Source organism: Poecilia formosa, unplaced genomic scaffold, assembly GCF_000485575.1.
Source record: "Poecilia formosa unplaced genomic scaffold, Poecilia_formosa-5.1.2 Scaffold3, whole genome shotgun sequence".
Lineage (NCBI taxonomy): Eukaryota > Metazoa > Chordata > Actinopteri > Cyprinodontiformes > Poeciliidae > Poecilia > Poecilia formosa.
Window position 1 is genome coordinate 4003953 of NW_006799942.1, and position 23881 is coordinate 4027833.

The 23881-nt window shown below is 38.9% G+C and overlaps 1 protein-coding gene across 4 annotated transcripts in view; it reads left to right on the forward strand.

Moving 5' to 3' along the window:
• The window catches only part of fat3b (FAT atypical cadherin 3b), a 76814-nt gene that overhangs the window by 24869 nt on the left and 28064 nt on the right, over positions 1–23881 (forward strand). For all 4 annotated transcript variants that reach the window (XM_016673453.1, XM_016673454.1, XM_007557990.2 and 1 more), the window contains 24 exons: positions 186–500; positions 1382–1592; positions 2394–2465; positions 4349–4485; positions 6302–6577; positions 7631–7841; positions 7964–8178; positions 8332–8490; positions 9564–9685; positions 9808–9990; positions 10082–10196; positions 10300–10569; positions 11082–11432; positions 13887–14060; positions 14157–14687; positions 16041–16405; positions 16717–16870; positions 18008–18115; positions 18210–18393; positions 18857–19077; positions 20496–20948; positions 21211–21345; positions 21453–21846; positions 22260–22456. In XM_016673453.1, coding sequence (XP_016528939.1) covers positions 186–500; positions 1382–1592; positions 2394–2465; positions 4349–4485; positions 6302–6577; positions 7631–7841; positions 7964–8178; positions 8332–8490; positions 9564–9685; positions 9808–9990; positions 10082–10196; positions 10300–10569; positions 11082–11432; positions 13887–14060; positions 14157–14687; positions 16041–16405; positions 16717–16870; positions 18008–18115; positions 18210–18393; positions 18857–19077; positions 20496–20948; positions 21211–21345; positions 21453–21846; positions 22260–22456 — 5553 coding nt within the window. The remainder of the gene's footprint in view (positions 1–185; positions 501–1381; positions 1593–2393; positions 2466–4348; positions 4486–6301; positions 6578–7630; positions 7842–7963; positions 8179–8331; positions 8491–9563; positions 9686–9807; positions 9991–10081; positions 10197–10299; positions 10570–11081; positions 11433–13886; positions 14061–14156; positions 14688–16040; positions 16406–16716; positions 16871–18007; positions 18116–18209; positions 18394–18856; positions 19078–20495; positions 20949–21210; positions 21346–21452; positions 21847–22259; positions 22457–23881) is intronic.

Below are 23881 nucleotides of genomic sequence, written 5' to 3' on the forward strand. Positions count from 1 at the left end.
CAGATCAATAATACAAAGAGATTTCCCGGGATCTCGGCCCCACGTGGCCCTGCACTCACACAGCACAAGCAATATTTAAGATGTCAATAAATGGACGCACTTGCAAAGAAAATCCCTCACAAATGACAAAGCATGTTGTCATTATATCATATCTCTCTCTCTTTGCATGTGTGCTGTCAATGTAGGTCACCGTAATCGACGGCCCGGTGACGACCCGCCAGTCCACCGTTTGGGTCATAGTCCACATCGAGGATGAAAACGACAACTCGCCCACCTTCCCCGAGGTCACTTACCGCATCAGCTTGCCTGAACGGGACCGAAACAAACGGGGTGAACCTGTTTATCGGGTCTTTGCCTATGACCGTGACTTGGGCGCAAACGGCAACATCACATACAGCATTATTGATGGGAATGAGGATGAAAAGTTCAGTATTGACCCAAGGACCGGTATGGTGTCCTCAAAGAAGATGGTCACAGCAGGCAGCTATGACATCCTCACTGTGAGTGCTTCATAATAACCATAAAACACAGCAGTTAGCAGCGTAGCTGACAAAACTGTAAATCATACGCATAAATATCAGGCCACAAAGATCCTTGGTTGAGATAAAGTTGGAAGCTATTTTAAGCACAAAGTTGCTCCCGTTCCTTGATTTACATTTTTTTTTTAATTCATTTTTCTTTCTTGAACAACCTGGCAAAGTTAGCAGAAGAAAATGCATTTTCCATTTTTAAACTGGCACAAGTCCAGGTATTTTGAATTTTCCACAACCAATAAACTCAGCAGTAGCACCATAAGATATACAACACAAGTTCCGTCTTCACATCTTTTTTTGCTTTCCACAGAATTGTGCTCTTGTTTTGGTTCCTTTTCAAACGTTCCTCCTCTCAAACACAAGGTCAAATTACAACGGCTGTGCCGGTTGTCTGGGGACGCCTGATTTTTTTGTACAACTGATTAACTGATTAACTACACACAGCCCCACTGTGCCATGTATTGTTGCGCTCTCCTTTTGTTTCGCTGGATGAGAGCTCATGTCTCAGTTGATGAGGTAGCCTTTTTCATTAACATGGACAGCAACACCCAGATTTTCTCTCCTTGAAAACTCAGCGAGCATCCCGTAAAATTTATAAGCATGTGGGCATATAGGCTCTTCCATTAGATCAAATGATTTATTTTTTTTTAGCTATCTTACCATATGTTGTGAAATGTGAGGTGAGCTATTTAAAGACTTGCTGGCCCATTTATCACTTTAAGCTGTAGTTTATAGTTTATTTAGCCTGATTACATGCATATAGTACTAACCCTAGATTTTGAAGTTATAAGGCTATTTATGAAATTGTGTGCGCTTGTCTCTCTTTTTCGTATCTTTTCTTTTCTTAGATAAAAGCTGAGGACAGTGGTATTCCATTGTTGTGGTCTGCTGTCAAACTCCATGTTGAATGGATTCGCAAACCTGTCCCTTCGCCCATGCCCCTGCTCTTCACCCAGAAGTCCTATAATTTCTCAATTGCAGAGACATCTGCAGTTGCTCAGCCGGTGGGAGTGGTGGCTATCAGCCAGTCAACGACACCTGTCTGGTTTAGTATTGTTGGTAAGTATATTAACATGAGTTGCGAAAAAATATCATGATACAAGATTAGGAAAAGGTCAAATAGTGATGTGTTATTCTTCAGAGTGAAGTTCTGTCGTCATACTTAGTCGAGGTGCTGCACAGAACATATTTTTGTCATTTTATTTAAAGCATACATAAATCCACGTACAGAAGCAAGACTATGTTAATCTTCTTTGAATGGTGTCAGTATAATGCAGGCAATTTCCAAAGCTCTCATATGCTTTTACCAATTTTAGTTGAGTCCAGTTTTTTTCAGTTAAAAAAACTAAACATAATCAAGACCACATTTTCATTGAATCTAAAAACAAAGCAGGTGTCACATGGAGCCAGAATTTAACATTGTAATTGTCGGTGTCCACATGTAAATGAAGAACTAATATGTTGTTGATGCACTATGCCTCTTAAGTTCAAGTAATTTGATTGGTTAGTTTATTGTTAAATCATATCTTGCCCCTGTTTCTGAGACTTTTTTTTTAGAGATAATTGTTTGACAATTGTCTCTCTTAACACAGAGAAATGTGCATAATGTTTTCGTTTTTCTCACACTACTAGCAGAATTGCTTTGCAAGTCAGCATTTTTTACTTTTAACATCATAATCTGAATTCTTTTTCTTCTAAATGCATTTGCATCACCATCTCTACTAACAGTTATTTTCAAGACAATTGTAGGATCTTAACTTTGCAACACTGCATGCAGATGATTCAGGGCTTTCAAAACAAAAGTAAAGTTGGACTTCATAAATGTTGATCGTTTTGTGTTTGTATTTCCCTTCTGTTTAGGCGGCCGGCTTGCCAGAGAAATGTTCTACATTCCACAGAATGAATGTGGACGAAACTGCTCTCTTGACACAGGTCTGGTCCAAATTAATTTTGCTCCGCATCTCTTGCCTAAATGCCTCAGGTGTTGAGGAGTTCAAAGATTCAGGAAGTGTAGCACACAACACGAGAACTTTGTTTAGCTGAAGGCAGTGTTGATTGATCTAAGTTTGAGAAAGGATTCTCATTCTCGAACTGTACCAGTTTGTTTTCTCTGACCAGGCAGGGGAGATTTATTTCATTAGTTCAGCTGAAATGCTCCTGCTTCACTGAATAAATCTGGCTGTGTTGTGATACAGTGTGCTTCTAACTCCAATGCTTCCCACCTCATGACAATTCTCCAGATCAAAGTGTATTTTTACAAAGTACTTACAAGCACACCGCATGATGTTTTATCAACTTTAATATAAATCACAGGTATCCATGGTTACCTTTTTAGTGGATAATGACAAATATATAAAATATTAGCATACATTATGAACCAACAGAAAGTATCTCTGTAGATTTACTGACATCAACATTACAAATGGGAGGCATGGCCTGTTTGCATTTTATTCAGCTTTATTTGATACATTTTTGGTGAATTCATAGACTATATGCAGCAGTGATCTCTCAGCTCATGATGGTCAGGTGGTCATTAAATATTGAAAAAAAAATCATATGTATGCACAGTGAGTAGACACTCACTATACACCCTTCATTTAAGAACATTATGTCTCACAAGAGATGCTTGACTAGTTTAGATAAAGTTTTGTTAGATATGGATGACTATGTGTGTAGCTATTTTCTTGAAGCCTTTTTCTGAATTATGAAAAACAACACATAACTGGGTTACATAAATGGCCTATTCTCTTATTGTTTTTTTTTTGTTTTTTTTCTATTTTGAAGAGTTACTATGAGAAATTGGCCCTTGTGATATGTTTATAGCCCAGAGAAGTCACGGATGACTAATTAAAAGTTCATAGTCACTACATTTGTCTTTGTTTTAAATCAATGTACTCAGGTGAATGGTTGGACTTTTCTTGGAGTGAGAAACGGCTGTTGAAATAAAAGAAATACTCAACATCATGGCTTTTTACACATTCTTACCAGAAAGGCCAAAAAATGTGGAACTTGTGACCCTTTTCATTCTGTTCTGACAGCGATCGGTGCCATTGAGGAGTTCATGGTTTGTAACAAAAGTGTGAAACACAAATTAATCGAAACAAAACTTCTGCGCTTATCAAAGTTCCAGCTCAGACATTGTGACACGGTATGTTTGTATAGATAATTTCCAAAAACCGGGAGGCAGAATTAGACTCGGAAGAAACCTGTTGGGGATTACAAGCTTTTGTTTTTCAAAGTGCTGTGAAATTGATCCCCTGTCATGTAAGATTGACCAACCCACCTCCCAGGAAAAATAAATAAATAACGTGTGAATCTTAGTGGTTTGCTCCCACTCAACACGCATCAGAGCTTCAGTGAAAAATGTCCAATCAGTATTCATATGCTGAGGGGAGCTCAAGCTCCAAGATGTCTCAAGAGAGAAGCAAGGATGAGATGAAGGATGGCACTGAATACCTAACACGTATCAGTCCTGTGACTCACTTTAATCAAACATTAAGCCTCTAAACTGTACACTCACCGCCTGTGGAAAAGACCCGGCCGTGGGTTTCTGATCTTTGTGATGGGTTGTGTTTTGGAGTGATAAGACACATGTTTGTATGGCTGTTAACAGCTCTCAAGCTGCCAAGTGGGTTCAGCACTACATCACATTGCATTTCGGTTCATTTTATTTCACAGACCCTCCAGCAACAGATGAAGGCATCTGGCCAAGACAATTACACAGTAATACCTTAGAGCACCTTAGTTTAGCACTCAAACAGAATGCAAAAAATGACTCATGCCCTGTATGTGTGTATCTGTTTATGTAATATTAGGGAGCTTTGACATGCAGTTTGACCTTCAAGTTGGAGTGGGGACCCTTGTTGTGGCCAAGCCGTTGGATGCAGAAATTCAGTCAGTGTACAACATGACAGTGCAGGTGACAGATGGGACCAACTTTGCTACAACACAGGTATGCTTTGCACTAAGTTGCACTTCCTGGAGAACCACATCAAACACGTCAGTCCAGCACTAAATGTTTTTAAAGTGTTCAAAGTGTTTTTACCCCTTTCCGTCAAGTTTTTTGTTTTATAGGTGCTTTTAGAGAAAATGTTTCTTGTTATCAAATAAGCTTTTTTTTTTTTTTTTTTTTTTTACAGATTTTTACTTCACAACCACAAATTTCAATGTATTTTTCTTTAATTTTGTATGATAGATCACTACCAAGTAATTGTGAAGGTAAACAAATGCACATCATTTTCTCTGTTTTTAGAAAAAAAAAAACTTTTGCATGTACTTGAGTTCAGCTGCTCTGTGTCAATGCTTTGTAGATTATTTGTAGAATTATTTTGTTTTTGCAACATAGATCTTGCTCAGACAGATTTTGTTTGGACAATTGTAGATGCTTTGATCAAAATGATTACATTTTAACTCTTGCTGTATATTTATTGCTGTTGTAGTTAATCTAAACTGCAAGTCTTTTTCAGTCCCCAGTTTTTTTTCCATTATTCAGCTCCATCCACCTTACCACCAACTGTGACCATAGTTCCCTGTCCCTAGAAAACCACCTCCACAACATGAGGCTGTCACCACCATGTTTTACCGAGAACATTATGTATTAATGGTGATGTTCAGTGCACTGTGCTTTGCATGTAGGCCAAAAAGTTACATTTTGGTTTCATCAGAAAAGAGCAGGATTCTCCTCATGCTCGATGTGTCCTTTAAATCTTTTGTTGCAAACTGCAAACAGGAATCCTCATGGCTTTCTTTTAACAATCAAAACTTCTTGATACTCTTGTATAGAGGCCAGATTTCTGAAATAGACGACTAATAGTTGTGCTGTTGAAAGATTCTCTCCCCTAACTTGTAGATCTCTGCAGCTATTTCATGGTTACCATAGGTTCCTTGACTGCTTCTCTGATTAATTATATCCTTAGCTGGCCTGTCAGATTGGGTGGATGGCCATGTGTTGGTATGTTTGCAGCTGGGCCAGCTGCTTTGGGGAACAGTTAGAATGATGGATGCAACTGTGCTCCAATACATGTTCAACACTTGGGATATTGTTTTTTTTTTTTTTTTTTTAAATTCTCCAGAACTTTATCCCTGATCTGTCTGATGTGTTCCGTAGCATTAAGTATTTGTTACTAATGTTCTCTAACAAACCTCTGAGGCCAACACAGAACAGCTGTATTAGTACAGAGATAAGTCAGATGACACCTGAAGGCATTTGGTTGGATATTTAGGGGTTTTCAAGAGAAGAGGACTGAATATCAACGCCTGTCAAGTTTTTAGATTTTAATATAAAGGTTTTCAAATTACTCCACAATTATACCCTATTTTGTGTTGATCTTTTATAGAATCCCAGTCAAATACATAAATCATTGTGATTATCTTGTGGCTAAATATAGAAAGGTTCAAGGGATATGTATACTGTTGCAAGTCATTCCATGTTTCTTTGTATTATCCACTGCCAGTGCTCTTGTTTTCGTGACTGGCCTACTGGGTCTTTGTTGTAATGGAAATAACTGATAGCACCTTGGTGGATCCTGGGTCACATTACATTATATTTAAGAAATAGTGTACCCAATCCTATACCCCAAAAATGCAGCACAAATTCTTTCCTTGCAAATAGATCTTATTTCAATAGGTTCTCCTGTCTGTAAATGGGAAGGTAATATGGGGAAAACAAATTCTTATTCAAAAACCCATCAGCAGAATAAATTCATTCCCAATTTCCACTCAGCTTGCTGACTTTGGCAGTTCCCTTTCTCTGCCTCTTTGTTACTCAGGTATTCATACGAGTACAGGACAGCAACGACAACCCTCCAGTCTTTTCACAGCCGGCATATTATGTCAGTGTTTCTGAGGATGCACCATCTGACTTTGAGCTACTTCGACTCAGAGCGTCAGACATGGACGAGCGGGCCCGTTTGAGCTTTTCCATCTACGGGAGTGTTGACCCCGCGAGTATGAGACTGTTCAGGGTCAATCCTGGCACAGGGGTAGTTTACACTGCGGACAGACTGGACTATGAGGCCAGAACTCAGCACATCCTCACTATTATGGTAAGGATAATAGTGAGGTATTCATCCAGTATTCATCAGCTGGATGAATACTTCGCACTTTGGAGAGCACCCTTTTGCTGTTACGACATGCTTGTCAGAGTTCCTGAGGAATCTTATTGACCCCTTTTATGCACAGAAAACTCTTGTCTATAAAAATCGTCATATTTGCATTCTGCAACCATTGTTTTTAAATTTTACAAGACATTTTCAATGTGCTTGAAGTCAAATAACTATTACATTCATTTACTCCAGGGTCCCTGAAACCAAGCTGACAGCGTTATATTTCATTCTGTGATTTCCTTATTCTTGACTGAATCCAACTTACTTTCCTAAAGGTTTCCAGTGTCAGAAAAAGCTAATCTGTCCCAGAGCCTTACTGAACCACTGTCATGCCTTACTGTAGACTTGCTGTTCCTTTCAAAATCTGCTTCCTTCTTCCCAATACCTAGACTTGCAAGCTTTTAATTTCATTGCTTTACAAAACAGTATCAAAATCTCTAATTGTAAGCCAGTTGAAGCTTACAATTTGCTTGTGGTTTTGGGTTTTGTTTTATATTTTGGAGTTCAGGCATTGAACCCTTTAACTGTGCCTTCTTGTGGAACTATGCTTCCAGGAGCCACAGTCCTGTGAGAAATCCAAATCTTGGGATTTCATTGGACCAGATAAATATCAGAGTCCACCAAAGCCATTTGTTATTTGCATCTGAGAATTACAAATGTTTTAAGGATTCAGGGGATCAGATAATTTTGAGACTGCATCACTCAATAACAGTAGGACTTAGTGTTGACCTGGGATATATTCTTTGTAGCTCTTTGTTGTGTAACTGCAAACATCTAAACAATTTTTAAATTTTGCCAGTAAACCTAAATTTCAGTAGGGGTGGAAGCCAGTGGACCTGACTGCAGAAGCCAGGTCGACTGGCTTCTGCAGTCGACCTGGTTGGGATGAAATTATGCACCGTTTTACAAGTCTGATAGCTTTGAAAAATATTTTGTTCATGCATTGCCTCCCATAGCTCTTTCCATATTTATTTCTCTTTTCTCCTGTTCCAGGTTAAGGATCAGGAGTTTCCATTTAACCGTGACCTGGCTCGCATCCTTGTGGCAGTGGAGGACACTAATGATAATGTCCCGTACTTTACAAGCACCGTATATGATGCTGTAGCCTATGAGACGTTTCCCGTTGGTACTTCTGTGGTGCAGGTGACAGCACTAGACAAAGACAATGGAATTAATGGTCAAATCACATACACAATTGAAGCAGGTTTGTTTTAACATCGTTTCTTCTGTCTCTTCTGTTTTTATTGTATTTGAATGAATATGCATTTGTGATTAGATTTTTATCATTATTACTCATTAATAAAGCCTGCCATCTTCTGTTTACAGGCAACACAGGGGGTCTGTTTACCATAAATAATACCACAGGCCTTATCTTCATTGCAAAGGACCTGGATCTCACCTCTCTGGGCTTCTACACCCTCACTGTGCGGGCAATAGACAGCGGCTTTCCTCCATTAATGGCCACCGCTTCGGTCCGCATTTCCCTGATGCTCTCTGACTTCTCCAAACCTCAATTCTCTCAAAAGGAGTATCAGGCCGAGGTAAAGAGAGAACAATGGGTTCACAGGTGAAGTGGCTGCGGGGGGACAGGGAGGGGAGATTAAACAAAGATTGGGCTCGTAAATACCTAAATGAACCACTGCACATAACTCATTAAGGGGTTTAAAATGTATCACTGATGTCCGTTTCTGCAGATAATGGAGAATAGCAAATTAGGATCATACGTGACCACTCTCAGTGCCCTCAGCCGCTCACCGCTCATTTATGACATTGTCAGGGGCAATGAGGAGCGCTGCTTCTTTATTAACCACCACACTGGAGTAATTACTACCCGCAAACTGCTCGACTTTGAGGTTTGTTACCGTTTGTTTTGTTTTTTTTTCCTTTTCATTAAGAAAATCTAGGAAAAGTTTAACATTGCATCAGAGTAAATAGTAGCATCCAAATTAAGAGTCTTTTAACAAAAGTACTCTAACAATAAAATACACTTTCAGACAGTTGCTGTCTTGCAAAGAATACCTTTTAACTTAACCCTACACATTTTCTTTTCCTTTTATGGATGCTCTTGTCTTTCATATTGCTATAATAGGTTTTTATATGGTAAAAACTAACACTAATGATTAGAGATGTCCAGAGTCACAAAGTTATTTAAGTGTAAAATGTTTCATTGGGGATAGACTTCAGATTGGTCAAGAATGTGTCAAGATTAGGTGGTTGAGTAGTGATGATGGTTTAATGTTGAAAAAAGGACAAAAATCCAGGCAGCACAGAGGAGCAAAAGATAGGAGATAGTCTCTCGTAGCAACTGGTAAACAGTAATCAATAGACGGCAGACAAGAGACAACTAGACAGTCTAGACAAGGACGTGACAGAGAACAAGAAACACAAGTGGGTATACATACACAGGGGGTAATCAAGGGAACTAGACACAGCTGGGATAAATCAAGGGTAGACAGGACAACACGGAAACTCAACTGACACAGAATCCTAAATAAACACACGGAAAAACTCAAATCCTTACAAAATGACACCAGGATTGAGAGCATCTAAGCACAAATGAACAATAAACCAAAAGGAGGGGGTGACTTTTAAGGGAACTAATTAGAAATGTAGACAGAACAAAACTCAAGAATAAACTAAGAAAGTAATTACATACGAATTAACTCAAGCAATAATGGACAAAGGAGACTGAACAGAATATGGCAAGTACAGATCATGACAGGAATAACCATAAAGAAACTATAAATATACAGGAAGGGAAACACAAGAATAAAGTATGAAAATAGACTGAAGGACAAATTAATATGACACAAAATATTGAACATGAATAAGCTGCAAAAAATAATCAATCACAATCAAACCAAAGGCCAAAACCCCTAACACTCAAGAAATGTGACTGTGCTGATTGAATGTTGTTGTACTGCAGCAAATAACATCCTACTTTCTGATGGTGCGTGCCTTGAGTATGGCAGGAGTGGAGGCCAGCACCAGTGTCATCATCCAAGTGGTGGATGTCAACGATAACCAACCTGAATTTCAGAAAATAAGGTAATAATGCTGGTGGAAATGGGCAAATAGTTTTGAGCCCTTGTAAGAATAACGGTATTTCCCAGAGAGATTTAAGAAGGGCATTCTTCCTTCCAATAATTTTTTCTCTTATCGCTTGACAGATATATGGGCACAGTTAGTGAAGCTGCTCCAGTCAACAGTGTTGTACTCGGAGAGGACGGTAACCCCTTGGTTATCCAGGCCACGGATAAGGATCGCAATCATAATTCCCTGTTAGTGTTCCAGATCATAGAAGAGACCGCTCGTATGTTTTTCAGTGTGGACTCTGGGACAGGATCAATTCGGTAGGTGCAAAAGCTGTGTAGAAGTAAGACCATTTAGCTCACTATTGATATAATTTAACAATTTCTTATAGATTGTGTTGTAAAATTTCAGAACCATTGCCAGTTTGGACTACGAAACCTATCCAGAGTTCAATTTTCGGGTTCATGTTCAAGACAGTGGTCAACCACCTAAGAGTGCTGACAGTCCCGCAGAGGTGATTATAAAGGCAAGTACTGCATATTCCATATATTCCAAAAAGTACAATTCCTTTTATTTTCTTCAGATGTTAAAGTAGATGTCATTCCCCCCCCTCATACACCTTGTCTTAGGTGATCAACATGAATGACTCACCCCCAAAGTTCTCTCAGGACACCTACGAGACAGTCCTTCTACTGCCAACATACGTGGGAGTTGAGGTCTTCCGGGTTGAGGCTTTAGACCCTGATATGACTGGTGACAAAGAAAAATCTCTCACACCCAAGTTAGCCTATTCCCTGGTGGATAACAGTGTGGAATGCTTTACCGTTCAGCGCAATACTGGAGTTGTGACTATCACTAATCCTAACCTCAGCAAAGACCGTTATCGCTTCAGTGTGAAGGTAAGTCATAAGTTATAGTTTGTCTTGGCACATATACCACCAATTTTCTCAGAGAAGAGTGAACACTTGATCAACTGGCAAACTCTTAGAATTTACATGAACTCATATCATATCTGCATTGAATCCCACTGTTACAGAATTGACTCAGGATTTGTAGACATAGCCATATATAAGCATTGTTTAATCTCATGCTGTGTGAAATGCAGATACTCTGGAGAAACTGTACTTACCTCTGCATGTAAAATGTTTATAGTTACTTACACAGCAGTGGAGCTTTAGTGAATTTGTGATTTATTTGGGGGAGTGAATTACTGTGTCTGGATCATTGAACTTACAGCCCAAGATGTTCAGGTGACCATACAAAGTATTAAGCAGCTTTTTAAAGGGGGGTTTCCTAAAACACAAGAATCTAATGCATTCTCAACAAATGCACATTCAAATGTTTACTTTTTTATTGTCAGCTACTTCTGAAATGCTGTTTTGTGAAACAAAAACACTGCTGTGTGTTTGAGGTCTGGGACGGGCGTTTTTCCAGCATGGCGTCCGTCACCGTGCTTGTGAGAGAAGCTGTTGACAGTGGCCTGCTCTTCACCCGCCCCATATATTCAGCCTCCATTCCAGAGAACAAACCCGACATCACATTAGTGACTGTCGTAAATACAGTGGGTCATCACCTCAACGAGCCACTGAAATACACTCTGCTAAACCCTGGAGGACGGTTCACAATACGGCCTACATGTGGAGTGGTGCTTACCACTGGTGTTCCTTTTGACCGTGAAGAAATGGGAAGTTACGAGCTTGTGGTGGAAGTCAGCAGAGAAGATGAGATCCTGAGGGTGGCGAGGGTGACTGTGCAAGTACAGGTGGGTGTTAATTGACTGGAAACGTGTGTGTGCATGCGTGCGTGTGTGTGTGTGTGTAGGTGTGTGTGTGTGTCTAAAGATGACGTTAATGACGGAAAGATCAGAAATTCCTGATCTTTCATCATTCTATTGATGAATAGAATGAATCTATTGATGAAAAAGCATTCAGAATTCATATCTGTGCTTCTTCTTGAGCGCTTTAAAGCACAAGTGGTGATCAAAAGGCCTTTCTGGGTTTAAGTTGAACTCATCTTGACACAAGCTATCAGTGAGTGCTTTGGGGCTCTTGAGAAGAAACGCTGCTGGAAACGGAAGTGTTGTGTTTGATTTGCAACAAAAGACAGAATCAGAGCACCATCACAGAAGAAAATAATGTGTAATTATTTTATCCAACTAATTGTTTTATCTTGATTCTGTTGTATTTATATGCGTCTATGGCAAAGTTAATCACTTTAATTTGAAAGTTTATTTATTTTTTTCTTATTTTGTACATTTTCTTTTAGTATGTCAAGTTAGCCTTCCATTAAATTTGAGGTGTTTACTTTACGATTCATCCTGTGCACCCATGTACGCTGTTCCACAGCTACTCAGCGACTCAGACTACAGTTTGTTACTGGGTCTGCGTTGAAATCCTGTCAAGATGTGAAGTTCTTTAAATTTTGTTCACATGGTTTTCTTTGCCTTGTGGCTTATGTTAGATCTCCTGTACAGTTGGTGCTCTGAAAAAGTAGCTTGATCTTTGCTGTAAAATACTGCCTTGAACCTTCTTGAAACAAATGTTGAAAACAGAAGCTAAAGAACATGCTTGATTTTAGCTGTAGAGCCTTACAAAAGTATCCACACCCACAATTTGCAATGGTACAACCACAAACATTGATGTATGTTATTTGAATTTTGTACTATAAATCAACTTTAACAGTTGCACAACTTGATTTTTGTGATGCTGTTTGTTCAATCATGTTTTCTAATCTGTGCCTTTATGAGCCACTAAGCCACGCCCTCTAAGCCTTTTGTAGATATTTGCATTTGTACTGAAATTATTTGCACAAATTAGACTTCAGTCACGAGGTGAACACAGTTGTTGTATTGGATTGTATCTAGCCATATGAGAGTAGAAAAAGTTGAGTTCAATCTTTACCGCAGTTTTTGTTGGTAGAATTTAATAACCTTGTATCTGCCATATATAAAATATCGTAAAATATTGGTAGATCAAATGTGACAAATAGTGAAAATCTTCAAAGGATGCAAAAACATGGACAAGTCCACCAATACACTAACAGCTATTAGGTTCCTGAGGTTTATAGTTTGATGGTTGTTCTATTGGCACATAGTGTTACGATAGTAAGGTGGTGATATTCAGGTTTGAGGAATTGTTTGCACATCTCTCTCAAGGCAAGTCAGGGCTTTGACTAAGCCATTGCTTCCTCTTAGCTTATTTTTGTTCTAACCATTCTGTTTTAATTTTGCTTCTGTTCATCAGATAGTTGTCCTTCTTGTGGTCACATTTTCTGAGAGGCCATGTGTAGGCATATGGCCTCACAGTTAACTCTAGAATACTTTTGTTTAGATTGGAATCTGTGGGAAAACCAATTACCGTAATAGAAAGTGACCAGTTACTATTGCTGCCCAGATTGTTACCATGCTTATGAGCTGATACGTTGAGTTGGGTTATTGACAAGCATAATTTTGTCTCATTTCATGCCAGTATAGTTTGCTAGAAGTTGTAGTTTAGTAAGTTAACTTTCAAATCAAAGTTACAGAATAAAATTAAAATATCTATAACTGTCCCTCAGTGGATGAATTTAGATCTTACACTACCGTATTTATTTTCACAGAGAATAGCTTTTCTCCTGACAGTCCTTTTAAACAAGTCATGCGTGTCTTTTTTTCTAATTGTGCTGTCATGAACACTTTCTGACATTTTGAGTCCTGCTTAGTATGTCTTTTTGGGGGGATTTTTCTTTTTAATTTTTGGCTTTGCACAGTTAATCCTTGAGGTAAATTTGCAGAAATGTTCACTTCTGTCTTTTGTGTATTTCATTTTTGAATAATATTTCTCATTATGACATAGATTTGTTGTTGTTGTTTGTTTGCAAATTATTAAGGACATTGCAACCCTTCCCAGATTGTTGGGCGGCAGCAGTTGTTTCCTAAAGCACTTTGCTACCACCTTTTTTTGTTGGCATCCAAATAAGATAACTATTCCCTATGTGGAGGTTTAAACATTTTGCAATTATCAGGTAATGAAGTGCATTGGTTTAAGATAACATCATCACTTCTGTACTACCTAAATCCGATGGTAAGATTTAGGTAGGAAATATCCTACTTAACCCTTATGAAATAAGGGTTAAATAGGCTAAAAGATTAAGGGTAAGAGGATGCCCTTATTTTTTAAGACTATTATGTTCCATGAAAGTACATGTTTCTTTATGATTTCATTTGTTTTTGATATAGGTGGAAGATCTAAATGACAACGCTCCAGAGTTTGTGAACCTCCCCTACTATGCTGCAGTGCAGGTGGAAGCAGAGCCAGGATCAGCCATCTTCATGGTGTCTGCTGTTGATCGAGACTTTGATCTGAACGGAGAAGTGACTTACAGCCTGAAGACGCAGCACAGGGACTTTGAGGTTGCTGAAAATTACAGTGGCTTCCGTTTTAAATTTGGTCCAATTTTCATGACAAGATCTTGAAAATTAACATGGTAATATTTTTACTTTATCCAGATGAATCCGGTGACTGGAGAGCTGGTCTTAAAACGAGCGTTTGAAGCTGACCTATCAAATGCAGAGTACAGGTTGATTATCATTGCGGCTGATGGTGGATTCCCTCGACTGTCCAGCGAAGTGGAGCTGCCTGTTACAGTCGTCAACAAAGCCATGCCAGTGTTTGACAAGCCGTTCTATGGTGTAACAGTCAGAGAAGATGTAGAAGTTTCCACCTCTGTTCTGGGCATCAATGCAAGCAGCCCAGAGGGCCAGGACATCATCTTCACCATCTCAGACGGAGACCCTTCCTTTCAGTTTGACATCGGCTTTGATACAGGAATCATCAGTGTGAGATATCCATTAGACTACGAGACCATGCAGTACTACCGCCTAACAGTGAAAGCTACCGATACCTTGACAGGGGCAAAGTCTGAGGTGGATGTAGACATTGTTGTACTAGATGTGAACGACAACCCCCCACTTTTTCAGAACACGTCGTACTCTGCTATGCTATCTGAGAACTCCATGATTGGAACATCTGTTCTACAGGTGGGTGGCTATACTTGTAAGTATTTGTTATACATAGAAGTATAACAAATGGATCGATGATGTGGAGCAAAAGTATCAATATTGTTTTATATGTCAATTTAAAAATTTTTGTGGACGAGTTCAACTGACAGCGTAAACATTAATTCACGTAAAAAGTAACATGTATTCTTATTCTTATTGCTACCTGCAGGCAAAGTTGCGTCTCCATCTCTGCCAGACTTTTGTTGTTTCTTTGTTTGTTCTTAGACTGAAATGACTAATTAAACTTGGAGATTGGACTGTTTGAGTACTGCATGTGGATCATGTTGAAGCATTATTACGTCAACCTGGTGATTCGATTCTTCAGGAATGCATGTCTTGGAGTAAGCCCCCAGCTCCCCCCACTCCTCCCTGTTAGCACTTTGTTTGCGATGATAAAAGAAAAAGTACATGTAAGGAAGATTGTGTTAAGAAGACCAGAAGTAACACCATATTATTTATGTGCAGCAACTATAAAACAAGATTTTACTATTTTAAAACTAAAACAAAATAATGACAGAGTTCAGTTTTAGTGTCTAACACAGTAATCTTCAAACAGCAATGTCTTGGTGAATTCTTTAGAGAGCAGAGACCTTACCCTCCCTATTACCTACTGAAAAAAAAACATTTCTTGAACTCTCCCACACGGATAAGTGTTGCTGTGAGCAAGACCTGTTGTCACTTTTGATGCATTCATGGATCACCAACGATGATTTCAAACAATTTCAAGATCAAGCAGGATAATCTAACAACTCTGGTCACAAGCTTATTTCTTGGTGCAGTGGTGTATTTACATTGACATTTGAAAATGAGTAATTGACCTCAACAATAGCTGCTGTTAATTTATTTTCTTGTAGAACATCTTTGTGGCAATTAAGCCACATCATTATTACAAGCTCGAGTCATTTTCATCATTCACATTATGAATGTGGCTCTTTCATATTTGTTTAGTTGACGGCCTTGAACAAACAGTTTGGAAATTGCTGGTTGTTCTGGTTCAGAAAATGACACTGTTGCTTCATTGCTCAGTTATTCTCCCAACTTCCCTTTTCAAATTTAATTTCAATGGTTACATTTTTATATATTTTTAATTTGAAAGCAGAGAGACATTGCTTTAGTTCATTTCTTATTCTGGGAAGCAACTCCCATAAAACCAATATAGATAACCAAAAGGTATGTATGCAGGTGTAACTGTGATTTGTGCTGCCAGGCTCTGTCTTAAACTTCCACTACTACTATCTACTTTTTTTTTTTCTCTTTCTGGTATTTTTTTTATACTCTCGGTCCTGAATAATGCATAAGGCATTCCAAAATGTTCTGTTCCTTTCCCTTCAGGTCTTTGCACCAGACCAGGACTCGGAGAAAAACGCCGTAGTGACTTACCAGATCCTGTCTGACATCTACAACAGCACCGACTACTTCCAAATTGACAGCAGCAGGGGATTGATATTCACGTCACGCATGCTTGACTATGAGCTCATGCAGCGCCACAACTTCATTGTCAGGGCGACAGACAGTGGAGATCCTGCCCTGAGCACTGATGTTAGTGTCACTGTGGTTGTAACTGACACAAACGACAACCCCCCTAATTTCAGCCAAGCGGTGTACGAGGCTTTTGTCAGTGACCTGGCTCCCAGAGGGCACTTTGTGACTTGCCTTCAAGCGTCAGATGCTGACATCTGTGATGCTCAGAGGCTGAGGTGAGAGCTAATGTTTTTAGATAGCTATAGTTTTTTTAAATATTTTTTATTGTAAAATTCTAATATTTGAATGTATTAGTGATCAATATGTAAAATATAAATATGCTTGAATTCTTTTTTTCTCAACGTGCAATCAAACCATTCAGCAACATTATTGTTTTAAAATTAAATGAACATCATTCATCGTTTTTAAGTATTTTACTGAAGCAGCAGTATTTCCGGTTTCAGCTTTCTGCGACCATAACCCATAATAACGTCAGAGTCTGATTGCAAGATTATACTCTTATAATCATTTTTTTTTTTTCCCGTAGGTATAGTATTCTCTCAGGGAATGAGAAAATGACTTTCATGATGGAGCCAGATACAGGGGTGCTTCGTCTGTCTAACAAGAGGAGACAAGGCATGAAACTCTTCTATCAACTCAATGTGTCTGTGTCAGATGGAGTCTTCACCAACACTGCTCAGGTGAACCCGCTTCTCAGCAGCTTACAGTCTGGTCCTGTCAGTTTATTTGCCCTCTTTCAAAACCTCTCCAAGCAATGATAGCGCGAGCCGAGTGACCTTTGTTAGCGATGTCTCAGTTGGAAATTATGGCAAACATCTGCCACAGCTAACTGGGATGAGTGTGGGGTTGCTGCAGGAGGTTAATGCTGTGTCACATCGAATTTACTGTGACGTTGAGTGGCTAACTGGAAAACATCCACGCATTTGTCACTTTGCGGCAATTACAAATGGGATTTATTTTAACGCTAACATTTTAGACATGTTTAATAGTAACTTCTCATCCTATTTGTATCATGACAGTTAAGCCAAATACAGGAAAAACTATTAAAAAGAGATATGCAGGTTCTCTGTGATTGAAGGGATATTCTGGGAATGTAGACAGTTTATTGCATTACTTTTTGGTTTGTTGTCTACATTCTGTTGTTCCTTCTTTCATCCTTCTTTGTATTCTTCCTTAACTTCAATACTCATGACTCCCTTCTTTTTCTACTGCTTGTCCTTCTTCCTTGTCTCTTTGCCTCCTTTCATCTGTTCTTCCGTCCTGGTATCCTACCTTTTATATTTTGCTGTCCTAATTCTTTCCTTGCATCATATCTCCTCCCTCATGTTTTTCCTTTTTCTTGCGTCCTTTCTTCATCTCCTCCTTGTGTTTTTTCTTCTTGCTATCCTTGTTTCTTCCTTCTGTTCCTCCCTTCTGTTTTTACTTGTTTCCTTCCTCTGCTCCACCTCCTATGTGTCTTTTCTTCTTTCCTAATTGGTTTCTTTCTTTCCCAACTTATTTTTCTTCATTCTCTTTCGTTCTACCTTACCCTTGTTTGTCTTTCCTTCACTTTTTACCAGAAATTCATAGTAAACTTTAGTATTTCATATTTTAAAGTAAACATAAAGGACTAAGAATTCTGGAATGCCGAGTGTGGAAAAGTATGGAATTTTACATGAAAAGTATGTTGGGAGTCTGAATTGGTGGTTTGCTCGTTTATACGTTTATCTGATTATGTTTGACAAACCACCCAGTTGTCCTTATTGTGATGACATCCACAACATGTCAGCAGACAATGATCGAGAGGATGACTGGGTGACTGTAGTTGTGATTTGCAGGTAATTGTACGTGTCCTGGGAGCCAATCTGTACAGCCCAGTATTCAGTCAAAGGTTTTACCTGGCTGAGGTTCTTGAAAATTCGCCTCCAGGAACCAAAGTCATCCAAGTAATTAAGATTTTTTTTTCAATCTGTCTGACTTGTAATTAATTGCAATATTTAAAGGGAGCACATTTTGACTGAATTTGCAAATGGACTCCAGGTTTCAGCAATGGATGAGGACTCTGGGCTGAATGGTCAGATAACCTACTCGTTCATCAATGACCTGGGGAAAATCAAGTTCGGCATCGATGCAGACGGGGTCATTTCCACTCTTCAGAGATTAGACAGAGAAAATCCTGTGAACAAAGACATGGTGCTGACAGTAATGGCCTTGGATGGAGGAGGTATTCACGTTTGTACCTCTTATATTCTTTTTTTATTTTATTTTTATCAGGAGTTGCTCAAATGCTATACAGTTCACAATTCTCTATTTTTGTATTTTTGCAGTTTAGGTTCTTTCGTATCCAAGCTGATCAGAGTTATGGTCAATGGAAATGCAATTATTTCAAAGCTCCAGAAAATGCCTGCATTCAATTGAATCTATGTATGATTGGTACATTTTTAGGATTATTCGTCTCCATAATTAATTGAACATACTGTAATACAGAAATATACTCCTACACAAAATTTCTACTTTTAACATGAAAGTAGAAAATAATGAAATGCTAGTGTGTGGGTACAAAAGAGCTTTACAAATTTGCTGAGGACTAAAATGACCCGGAGTCAAATCTCTAAGTGATAAAACAAGCAAAACACTTATGCTTCATGGACTGGGAATGTGACAACTATGTGTTTTCTCTTTAACAGGTCGCGCATCATTTTGCACCGTGCGAGTGGTCCTGGCAGATGAAAATGACAACGCTCCACAGTTCAGAGCCACGGAGTACCGCATGAGCATTAAAGCTAATGTTGCTAAAGGTTCTCTTGTCACACAGATTCAGGCCACTGACCCTGATGCTGGCTCTAATGGGAGGATAACTTACTCCCTTTACAGTGAGGCTCGTCTGTCACTGGTTGATGTGCTGGAGGTCAGTTAATTTTGGTCATAGTATAATCTACTGTCCTTCATGAGAAAGACGCAAACCTCATAATTGCACGACATGTGGAAAAGCGTAACCTGATTTTTAGTGATGGGATATTGTCAGATGATACCCCCCTACTTATTTTATAGGATTAAACTCCATCTGTTTGATGTAGACTACATATTTTGTCCATTAAATCACGATAATTTTGCACTGGGGTTGATTTTCCGGGCAGTTGGTGAAAGACAATTATTTAAAATTTATAACGTGGACATCTGCTCTGAAGACAGATGTAATGTTAATCATGGATTAATTTACTGGAATTCTTTGAAAAAAAAAAATTTGGGATGCACAGTGCTGTGCACAAGTGTCATACCGCTTGAACTGTTTCAAGCACAAATATTTGTATTTTATTAGGATTTTTATGTGTTTAGATCAACAAATGTAGTAGACAATTGTGAAGAAGAAAAACAAGATATAGTTTTCAAATTTTTAACAAATGAAATCTGAAAAGCATGGCATACAGTGGAATTCAACACACCCTTCTACATTCGGACGGGGAAGTTGATTAGAAATTGGCTTTAAGATGAATGGAGCTAAATACATGGTAAAACTGGACAAAAACATATTAGAGACGTAGGCTCTGATATGACAGCATGTTGTTCTGACACTGTGTCAGAACATCGTCACAGCATGGTGACACGTGGTATACGAATGTCAGAACATTTGTGTAGGTCCATAGATTTTAATGTATTAGAATGGAGCACCCAAATGCTATGGCTGAATCCTATTTAAAAGCCATGGTAGGCATTCATCCCAAAATTTGTGGGTTGTCAGCTCAATTCCCACTCTGCTCACTTAGGTTGTTGTGTCCTTGGGCAAGACACTGCATCTGCTTTGCCTGCTGGTGGTGGTCAGGTGGCGCCGGTGCATGTCAGTGTGCCCCAGAGCAGCTGTGGCTACACTCCAGCAGCTTTCCACCAACAGTGCGTGAATGACTGAATGTAGTGTGAAGCGCTTTGGGGTGCCCTGGACTTGATAAAGCGCTGCATAAGTGCTAGCCGTTTACCATGTTGCTGTTCCCAGATGCTACTCATCCAGTCTAGCTAAGCTTGAGTAATTTTGGAAAATAGAAGGAGCAACATAATTATTCTGTAAGCTGGTCAAGGCACACACTAGAAAAGTTGCAGCTATAATTTCAGTAAAAGGTGGATATGCTTCACAACTGGCCTGTTATGTAAAATCTAATTAAATTCTTTGAGGTTGTAACATGGCAGCTTGTTAAAAACATCCAGAGGTCTGACCAAAAATTATAATGTAGTAGTGGACATATTCCCTCGGTTGTATAGCTTTTTAAAAAAAAAATAAAAATAAAAAATTTCTGTTGCCTTTAAAGTTTTAAAGTGGGTCTTGTGGTTGCACAGGTGGAGCCAGACAGTGGTTGGATGATGACTAAAAGTGCTGTTGACCACCTTCAAGGAACTGTCCTGTCCTTCTTCGTCAAAGCCACAGACTGCGGCGCTGCTCCCAAACACTCCCTGGTGTCAGCCTTTATTCAAGTCGTCCCGCCAGATTCATTCATCCCCTCGTTCAGCCAGCCTCAGTATTCTTTTACCATCCCTGAGGATACTGCAGTAGGAACAGTGCTGGGCTCCGTTTACACAGGCCCTGGCCAGACGGAGTTCTTCACTGCTGTCCCTGGGGAGACAATCGACAGCAACCAGGCGACAACCTTCCTAGTGGAGAAAGAGACGGGTCTCATCCGGCTGCTGAAGCCATTGGACTATGAGGAAGTCAGCAGCTTCAGGTTTAAGGTTGCAGCAACTGCAAGAAAAGACTTGATCGAGACCATGTCAACCGTGGACTTGGAAGTGAAGGTCTGTGATGAAACCCAGAAAGGAGCCTTTCGGTTTCGTTTACTTTTTGCAGTCCAAGGGGAAAAATAAAGCAAACTGTCAAATTTTTATTTATTAACTCTGTCACTATCACACTTTCTTGAAAAGCCTGAGCAATTCTATTAATTTGAAGCGGTTACAAGGAATTAAACTGCAGACAATGTTTTTCTCCTTGTAGTATTATATTTTTGTGAATAAATTACATTATTCATGGATTAATTACAGACATTTTATCACCCTACAGATTCTAGATGTAAATGACAACAAGCCAGAGTTTGAAACCAGCACGTACGTAGCCACAGTGATGGAAGGTATGCCTTCAGGGACGAGAGTAATTCAAGTCCGTGCTCTTGATCCGGACTGGGGCTCTAATGGACAGGTATGTGAAAAACAAGTTCAACTTTATTGAAGACATCTGTATCATAAAAAAAAAAAAAGTTACACTTACTTGCGCATAGTAGTGTGTGTATCTTCTTTAAACTGCAGGTGACATACAGCCTTGGGCTACTGCTCACCTACAACCCGGACCTAACGAAGGACACTTTGTCCCTCACCGGCCCAATCACCACCGGTTCTGTTTTTGCCATTGATAGCAAAACAGGCTGGATCACCACAGTGACTCAAATGGACCACGAGGCCTGCTCGAGTTACAGCTTCGAAGTCGTGGCCTCCGATCTGGCCGAGTCACAGCCTCTCTCCTCCACCACAGTGGTGACCATCACCGTGTCGGACGTCAACGACAACCCGCCGAGGTTCGAGAGGGAGTTCTACAGAGGCGCCGTGAAGGAGAGTGATCCACTCGGTGAAGTTGTGGCTGTCCTGAAAACCAAAGACCGAGATGGTACTGACCAAAACCGCCTCGTCAGCTTTTACATCACAGGTGACGAAAATGAAGTCATAAATGTTTGTGCAGCTTAACTTCATTGTTTCCTCATTCACTGAAATAATGTTTGTTTCACATTGCGTGTTCTTGTATTTAATTAAAAAATATTCAATGAGAAAAATGTAAGTTCTGGAGTAAATCATTTGTATGTGATCAGATTAAGTTATGTTTGTATTATATCATATTCAGTAGTAATTAAGCTAATTAATACCATTGAACATCAAATTTCCATAATCCATGGCTACAATTCCACTCTGATATTGTGGTTGATGGTTGCACTAAAAAGGAATCCCTATAATTTGACTGTGTGAATGGTTTTAATCAGTTGGTCATGGCTTTTAAAAATTTCAGTTCACTATCACGTCTGCCTTTGTTTTTCAGTGGGTTTCAAATCTTATGTGTGTTTCCAGGGGGAAATCAGAGAGGAGTGTTTGGCCTTACTCTTGTGCAAGGGGAGTGGAAGGTTTATGTCAGTGGTCTGCTGGATCGTGAGCAACAGGACTGGTACTTGCTCAATATCACGGCCAGCGATGGCCTCTATGTCGCTCATACTGCAGTGGAGGTAACGGTGATGGATGCCAATGACAACAGTCCCATCTGCAACCAGGTTAGAGATGGGCAAATATGTAGGTGTGCAACATATTAATGTGAAAAGCAAGTAAATGTACCTGTGACCAATGCTGGTTCAGATACGTTGCATTTTCTTATCTGTAAAGGACTTTAATACTGTCTGTTTGATTGTTGCTACATAATACAGCTGCTGTGTTAAATTTGGTTGAGTGATTCTTAACACAGTGTCTAAAGTCTGTTATCCATCCATCCATCCATCCATCCATCCATCCATCCATCCATCCATCCATCCATGTAATCATTGTTTATGTTTGTTTGTTTTGTTTTGACAATTTTATATTTAGGTTAAATCTAATCGGGAAACACTTGGCAACAAAAGATTGAGAATTGGGGTTTGGGCATGGAGAACCTTGATAGTAATGCATTAATCATCAAATAAAACAATCTTTTCTACTGTATAGCATGCGTTTATTTCTAAACTAGTTTGAAGTTGCAGATTCATTACTAATGAATCCTCTTTTGGCTAATTTTAATGTAGGCTTGGCTGAGTAAATCATAGTGTTAAATTATGTTAGGATTAGCATATTTCTAACTTGGAATGAAAATTAAAGAAAGTGTGTTTGTTAAAACGTGTGTTTTGTTCAGCGGTGCATTAAAGTACAATCTGATTGTGCAAAAAAAAAAAAAATGTTTGGATTGTTTTCAGCAAACTTTTAACCTGATCTTCATCTTGTACTCTTATAGTATATCAGCATAAAAATGTATTAATAAAATGTGAATAATAAATGAAAATGAATGATAAACATAAGACATTAAATCACATAAATAATAGTCATCTCATTTAAACTTTTTGTACTAACTTGACAACCCTAAATCTAACAACATGCTGTTATACAGTTTTAACGGATGAACTTTGTGAGACAAAGGATCACAAAGTATAGTGATAAATGGGCTGAGAATATTTTGGGAGTATTTCATTCCGTTTATTAATATTCAGCAGTACTTCAGTTTGACAAAATTAGCAGAAGAATTATTAAAAATCATTAAGAATTTCCTTTGAATTCCTCCCAATCTCCCTCTTCTCTTCTGGTAGTCCTTCTGTACTCTTGTTAGGCAAGTGTATGTGCATACAAAGCATTTAGTCTGTCATTAAAAATTAAAAACATGAAAAAGTTTAAGGTCAGATTGTGTCTTACGAGCGTGCTGTTTATACATATTAATCAAATTTGTGTGTTTTTTTTTTCTTCTTGTAAATGTAAAAGAAACACAGTAATTTTATTAGAAAGAGAATATAATTCATGGCAACATACATGACTGCATTTATACCCATTTGGTTACCAAAATTTTTACCATGCATTATTTATTATCTTTTACTTGGTTAATGTAAGTTTCATTTCAGTGTGCCTGTTTGAAGAGTTATGCAGCCGTGGTCTGAGGTTAACAATCTTCTAATACATCTGGA